Source organism: Triticum dicoccoides, chromosome 3B (assembly GCF_002162155.2).
Source record: "Triticum dicoccoides isolate Atlit2015 ecotype Zavitan chromosome 3B, WEW_v2.0, whole genome shotgun sequence".
Lineage (NCBI taxonomy): Eukaryota > Viridiplantae > Streptophyta > Magnoliopsida > Poales > Poaceae > Triticum > Triticum dicoccoides.
The window spans coordinates 858,862,855-858,869,864 of record NC_041385.1 but is presented as its reverse complement, the minus strand read 5'-3'; the positions used below and the strand labels follow the sequence as shown (position 1 = coordinate 858,869,864).

General features: G+C 45.0%; 1 protein-coding gene and 1 pseudogene across 2 annotated transcripts; both read left to right on the top strand.

The window, feature by feature from the left end:
- Positions 1–6: 6 nt before the first annotated feature.
- On the top strand, positions 7–2,857 carry LOC119279006. 2 transcript variants are annotated; one of them, XM_037560417.1, is made up of 4 exons: positions 7–186; positions 1,073–1,413; positions 2,059–2,345; positions 2,443–2,857. In XM_037560417.1, exons 2-4 carry the CDS (start codon positions 1,087–1,089, stop codon positions 2,597–2,599), a joined length of 771 nt encoding a protein of 256 aa, XP_037416314.1. In that variant the 5' UTR covers positions 7–186; positions 1,073–1,086; the 3' UTR covers positions 2,600–2,857. The 2 variants fall into 2 exon arrangements, with proteins under 2 accessions (XP_037416314.1, XP_037416313.1); XM_037560416.1 differs by having other exon boundaries at positions 7–234; positions 2,443–2,850.
- Positions 2,858–3,004: 147 nt separating this feature from the next.
- Positions 3,005–6,083, top strand: LOC119279007 (annotated as a pseudogene).
- The last annotated feature ends 927 nt before the right edge of the window (positions 6,084–7,010 follow it).

Below are 7,010 nucleotides of genomic sequence, written 5' to 3'. Positions count from 1 at the left end.
TTGGCACTCCCACCTCTCCTAACTCCCTCCCCTCACCTACGCGCTGCCTCACCCATCTAACCCCTCTCCCTCACTCGCCCCTCCCCCGGCATTTCTCGACAACTCGGACCGATCTCGCTCAACCGCGGACCGGATCTGCTTACTCCGTGGGCTCCGCTGATCGCCGATTGCTTCTCAGCAGCTCAGGTACTTTACAACCAGGGATCACGCCGTACCGATCTGCGCCGCCACAGGGTGAGCGATCCTGCCCTGTTTGTTTCTAGTAAGATCGCACAGAATGAGCCGGCCACGATTGGGGGATTGGGGAGTTAATAAAGGGCTAGTAAGTAAACTCTTGTGCGCAGCAGGATAGATCATCACTGGACAGAGTTTAGCAAGAATAGAGTGGGTTGCTACTGGCATTTCACAGATTTTTTTTTATCCGCTGATATGGCATTTGTTGTCTTTGGTGTTTGAATTAGTGGAACATGGTTGCTATGTACTTGATCTGTTCAACTGATGTGATTCATCATGCAAAACTCGTTTCACTATGAAGTAAACCTTGCTTGGCAAACTACAAGTTGGCCGGTAATCTGGCCTGTCGCTGGCACTTCTCATCGCTTCTTCTGACCCCTCAAATGTTGTAACCACAAGAAAAATGTATGTCCGTCCACAGTCACACTTTGGTGATAACCATAAACTTTACAGATTGATGTTATTTAGTTTGCATTCTTGTTTTTGGTATTTGATTTGAGACAGTGGAGCATGGTTGCTAATGTCTTTCTGTTTGTCCTTGATGTGATGTACTTAATTTGTTCAACAAATATGAGAATTCATCTTAACTTCTTTTGGTTATGAGGTCAACCTTGCTTGGCAAATGACAAGTTAGTTGAAAACTTGACCGGCCCCTCTGCTTCTTATGACACCTCGAATGTATTTTTATTTTTCCGGGAAACCTCGAATGTATTTCATACACAGGAAAATAATATCTCTGTCCACAGTCACACTATGATGATAGATAACCATTGATTTTATCGATTGATGACCCTGTAGTTTCCATGCATACCACTAATATCAAACTACTTTCTTGCAGTGACAAGTGACTTTATGGGTGATTTGGCTTCTGATTCTGAAAAATTACCCATGGAGGGTCACGGTATGTCTTCTGTCTGCAAGGATGACATAGCTCTGCTAGAGGAGGCACTTCCTCCAGCGGGGCAGGCTCCACGTTCATGTGTGGAACTCCATCATAGCCAGAAAGGAACTCATAAACAAGGCAGGGATGTTGGTTCTTTGGAGACTGAAGTGGATACTTCAGGTTCTCCCAGCTCAGGAATAAAGAGAGGCAAAGGAGGTGATGGGAGCTCCCATGCAATCTCCAATCACATTGAACCAAAGGAATCTTCAACTTATGAGCGTTCGTCGTCCTTTCCGGTGAGTTCAACATTTTAAACCATGCTTTGTTTGCTTCAGCTACGCCCATGATGCTTTTAGCATACTCTGTTAGAGGAAGTATCTCTATGAATGGAAAAGGGGTGCGTCAGGTCTGGTGTAGCCACATCCTAAATGGAAATTATGAATGGCACCAGGAAGAGGGGTATTCTTGCTATAATATCCTGACATTGGTTTTCCTAGGTGAAAAATGTTTAGCAACTTCAAAAGGCAGCAATAATATGTTGTGGTGTATTACTAGCCTCTCAGCCGTGTTCTTGTTGTGAAACATGTTTCACCTGTCTGCATTTGGATTTCCAAAGTTCTCTTGTTTGATGTGACCATGCCATTTACTTTTCAGTTCCCAGGCCAATTATATGATTTGTTGTGCCTATTGAGTTATTGTGTCCGGCTGTGTAGGCTGTAGGCTCATCAATCTGTGGTGTGAATTTGAATGAGCTAAGCTTAAACTTGTTATGTTAAGTTGATCATGAAACTGCGCTGAGTTCAGTTCTGTTCCCATTTGCTGTAGTTGTACATTTAAGCTAGGCTTTCACAATATGATGATACTGTAATCAAGGAAAATGCACTTTATCTTTGCCTTGCTTCGGATCATTTATACACATCCCCTTCCTATTTTCTGTCTAGTCGACGTCAAGGCTTCTCGTCTCCGCTATGAAAGGAGGCCGTGAGAGAAGTGGTGAAACATCGCCAACTGGAGTCCGCCACGTTAATTGGGCCCCAGATGTGTACGACCCCCCGGTCACCTCTGTCGACCACACGGTGAAGGGCCACCAACAGCGCTCCAGGTCCAGGAAGAAGGACAAGGGCAAGCAGAAACAGAAGCAGAAGAAGAGGAAGTCGCGTGGGAACAGCAAGAAGAGCGGCGGCCTCCACGACGCCGCCCACAACCCGCTTGCTCTCGACGTGCCCGGGTAAGACCACAAGCATTTCGTTTTACCACCTTCGGTTCCACGCTTCAGGAATCACGCGTGTGAAATCGTCGTACGCTGACAGACATTTTCTCCTCAGGCCGTCTTCGCCTGAAGAACTAGGCTTAGGGGAAGTGGAGGAGGCCGAGGTGCTGGACTACAGCGCCTTCGACAGTCAGGAGCCCAAGTGCGGAGGCGGCTTCCCACGCGAGATCGCCGCGGCGCGGACGTGTTTCCCCGCCGCCGAGGCGTCATGAGTGCCGACGGTGGCCTGGGACCCCCGGACCCCGGAGGAGGTGTAGATAGATACGGTTGGTGTACATAAATAAGAGAAATCCAGGCTGTGTGAGATGAGATGAGATGCCCTTTCTATATAAGCTTTTGGCTGGCATCCTTTATCAGTAAGTAGTGTAGTGTGCTACACGTTGTGTGCTGCTGTTCCGTTTGTAGCCACGGACTGGTGAGATCTGAGAATAATTGAATCCCCTTTCGAGGGAGTTGTCATCCATTGTGCTAATCTTATCTTGGGTCCAATGTCATGCATTGCTCATTACTGGTATCAGGTCACATCAGTCATCAGTGGCAGACTGTTGAGCTAGCTTGCTAGCTGCTTACTTAAAGCGGCAAGGCTGGTGTACACCATGAGAGGAGGAACGAAGCTCAAATCCGCCAGAGCAGAGCATTGATCCCTCCCTCATGGCCATGGCCGCCGCCACCGAGCAGCTCCTCCCCCAGGAGCAGCGCCGCCGTCGACAGGTACGGGGGCTCGCCGTCTCTGCCCTGCTGCCGGTGATGCTGCTCGCCGCCGCTGGCCCTCTCCGTCCTAGGCTGTTCCGCGCGCCACTGCCGCAGGAGCGCGTCGCGCTCACCCTTCTCTCCGGCGCGAAGGAGAAGGGTGCAGGTACACTATACTGTATATATAGCTTTCTTCCTTCCAGCCATTCATCTGGAGTTTATTTGGTCTGGTTTCAGTGTGCGTGGACGGAACACCGCCTGGTTACCACCTGCAGAGGGGCTCCGGTGACGGCGCCGACCGCTGGCTCGTCCATCTAGAGGTACCTACCGTACCATCCATCCATTATGCTATAATAATATTGCGCTGTTTTTTCCATTTTCATGAGTTAGGCAAATCTAATTAGCCGCCACCAAAAATATAGTATATTACAACAAAATTTCATAACCAAAATCTGCTTTGACAAAAGAGAGACCCGGCTCCTAACTTCTGTTGCCATCAAGCACATGCCTCCCTGTATCACCTTTTTCTTTTCTATCAAAAAGGCGGTCTTTATTTAGCAAGTGGACTCAAGGCAGGGCAAATAGTTGATTAATTGACATTCATGCATGTTTTCCCAAATAAAAACGACCATTCAAGGGAGGAGGCTGGTGCAGCACAGTCAAGGAATGTTCGGACAGCAGACTGTCCACCAAAGGTTCATCCAACTTCATGAAACCGATACGGTTCATGGGCAATGGGATCCTCGGCGGCGATCAGCTACAGAATCCTGGTAACTACAGAATCCTCGGTTGGCCTCCTTATTTGTTCCATCTCTTTCCATGTCCTTGCGCTAATTTTGGTCGGCGTGTTGACAGATTTCTACAACTGGAACAAAGTCTACGTGCGGTACTGCGATGGGGCGTCGTTTTCTGGGGACGCGGAAGCTCAAGCACAGGTGATTTTTTTTCTGAACCTCTGTCTGATGTGTATCGCTGTTTTGGTTGCTCGAAGTAATGTTCTGTTTGTACTTATGTAGGATGGAACCACGCTATACTTTAGAGGATTGCGTATCTTTGAAGCAGCTATCGACGAACTCATGGAAAAAAGATACTTAATTTCTTGGGTTAATATAAGCTTAGCGGCGGAAATGGGAAAAAAACTCATGTTTCTACACATTTCAGGCCCTCTTTACAGGCTGTTCTGCTGGTGCTCTATCCATGATGCTGCATTGCGATGATTTTCGTGCAAGATTTCCGCAGGAGGTTTCAGTTAAATGCTTTGCGGATGCTGGGTTTTTCCTTGATGAGTAGGGCTCTTGAAAAAAAAGAGTAATGCACTAGCATTGCACCTGAACTAAAGTACCAACTTTTTCTGGCAGAAAGGATATATCCGGAAAAAGGTCCCTTTGGTCTCTGTACGATAGTCATTCACCTCCAGGTTAGCTGCCGAACATTCTTGAAACTTTCTGGCCGTCTTCTAATTCTTGTTGTACTTCTCTACAAGAACAAGCTTTCGTAAAACTCTGTTTTCTCATGTGGATAGTCTTGTGCAACAATTTTTTATTCTAGGGATTGATGCTATTTGGTACGAAATGCTATTGAGATCTTTTGGTTCATTTTTTGCTAAATTTATTTCAGAATGTTAGAAAAGTGTTGCCCAAGGACTGCCTTGCCAACAAGGAGCCAACCGAGGTAGTTTGCACTGTATAATTTGATTTGCTTCCCACACATTGGCCTGTCATCAAATTATGTCAGTAAGTTCGTTAGCTGAAATAATGTTTCTCCTAGTGCTTCTTCCCGGCAGAGCTTATTAAGAGCATCCGCACCCCCATGTTTATTCTCAACCCTAGTTATGATTCATGGCAGGTAATTTTCAATATTTACTTCTTGTTTTTATATCCACATGACTGTGTTAGAATTCTCACTGTCTTGTCGATGATTCTTTGCCAGATACGAAATGTTCTTGTACCTGATTCATCTGCTCCTGACAAATCATGGTTGAGTTGCAAGGAAAATATCCGAAACTGCAATTCTACACAAGTTGAAGTCCTCGATGGTTGGCTTAGCCTGTTAATCCATTTCTTCTTTTCCTCCCACCTTCAGCACAAATGATTTTCCGGTTTCGTGAAACACTAAATTGTTGTTCTTCTCCATCGATAGGACTGAGGAATAAGATGGTCAATGACTTGAAGGTCGTCGAAGACAAGGAGGACTGGGGCATGTTCATCGATTCATGCTTCACGCACTGCCAATCGCTCTCCGGCGTCTCTTGGCATTCACCAACCTCCCCGAAGCTTGAAAATAAGGCATGGAGTTTAAAAAAAAACTGAATACCAAATCACATTGCGTACCCGTGTTATCTTTGGTGCACCATGTTCTTGTTGTATTGATATATTTTGGTCGCCATCTTTCTGGAGCAGACCATTGCAGAAGCTGTTGGAGACTGGCACTCTGGAAGGAGCCAAGGAGCCAAAGAGATTGACTGCAAGTATCAGTGCAACCCAACATGCAACAGTTTGCCGCCTCCACGGGATGTTACTGCATTCGACCGTGTCGAGATCTACTAAGTAAAGGTTCGAGAAAAGGGGAGGGGGGAGGCAGCAATCATCATATTGTACTGGCCATTAAAGTGAAAATAATACTCATCATGAATGAAGACAATAATCATGAGGATATTCGAGCTAAAACTTCTGGTGTAGACTTGGCTACACCCTGTTTCAGTTAGTTTTGCTGCTGACATTTGTCATGACTTTGATCTCCCCGTTATTAAAGATCAAGGTCTGCAAATGACGGTGCACCCAATGAAAATGTTCATTGAATGAGGATTAAAACTGGAGTTATTTATAGCTAAAGCGCCAAATGATGCCCATGTGCCATAACTATGACTTGGTTTCGAGATCTTATAGGTTTCAACTCTAGCCTATACCAACTTGTTTGAGACTCAAAGGCTTTGTTGTTGTATTCATAGTTAAAGCTTCAAACCGGCATGTGGAGTTTCGAAAAGAAGGAGCGGAGTTGTTTTTCTTAGTTTACCAAAGGCCGCTTCAAATTTCAATTCATAGATAGCTCTCGTCTCGAGAAACAGAAAGGAGAATTCCCTGACATTGTAGGCTGAGAATATAAAAAGGAGGGAAGAAAACAGAAGATATTGTCAATTAGGTACTCCTTTTAGAAATAGGGATGGTGCTATCCGTCTGGTATATATGATCTTGAATTTTTGATATATACTCCCTCCGTTTCGAATTACTTGTCTCACGAAATGGTGCTATCCGTTTAGAAATGTATCTAGATGTATTTTAGTTATAGATACATCCATTTCAGCGACGAGTAATTTGGAACGGAAGGAGTATCCATCATGCAAGATCATGCAAGAATATTGTTAGCTGACGAACGTTCAAGAAATATTGTTGTGGATCTCGACGCGCAGAGGACACATGACCTGACCCGCAACAATATTTTACAAGAAGCAGCGATAGCAGCCGAAATCAAACCATATATTTCTCTTGCCGGCGACGGCCGGCCATGGCGGCAACAGCCGAGCAGCAATATTTTACAGGGAATATGAGGAAATGAGGACACGAGGAACGGAGCAACAATATTTATACTTATTTTACAAGAAGCAGCAGCTTACCATCTTGTCCTTGACGGTCATGGCGCCGGGGAGCAGCTTTCTAGGCGGTGGTGTACATCACATTTTTTTTTTTGCAACACCATAGACTATTGGGTGATATAATGACATCATACTAAATTTCATGTTTTCTCTGACTTTCAATGCACTTTTTGGAATAAAAAAATAATGACCTTCATGTTTGAGGTCGAGTCTTGACACCTGGATATTTGGAATTCCTTTTACTTTCTTGGAAAAGGCGCAAACGTAGATTAAAAGTACAAACATGATTTCTGAACCTAATTTTACCAATTTTTTTAATGCACTTGTAGTTTAAATTTGAATTA

Coding starts and splice junctions, on each gene's coding strand:
- LOC119279006 (XM_037560417.1), top strand. CDS start 1,087: ATGGGTGATTTGGCTTCTGATTCTGAAAAATTACCCATGGAGGGTCAC. Junction 1,414..2,058: donor AGCGTTCGTCGTCCTTTCCG/GTGAGTTCAACA, acceptor TTTTCTGTCTAG/TCGACGTCAAGGCTTCTCGT. Junction 2,346..2,442: donor CTTGCTCTCGACGTGCCCGG/GTAAGACCACAA, acceptor TTTTCTCCTCAG/GCCGTCTTCGCCTGAAGAAC.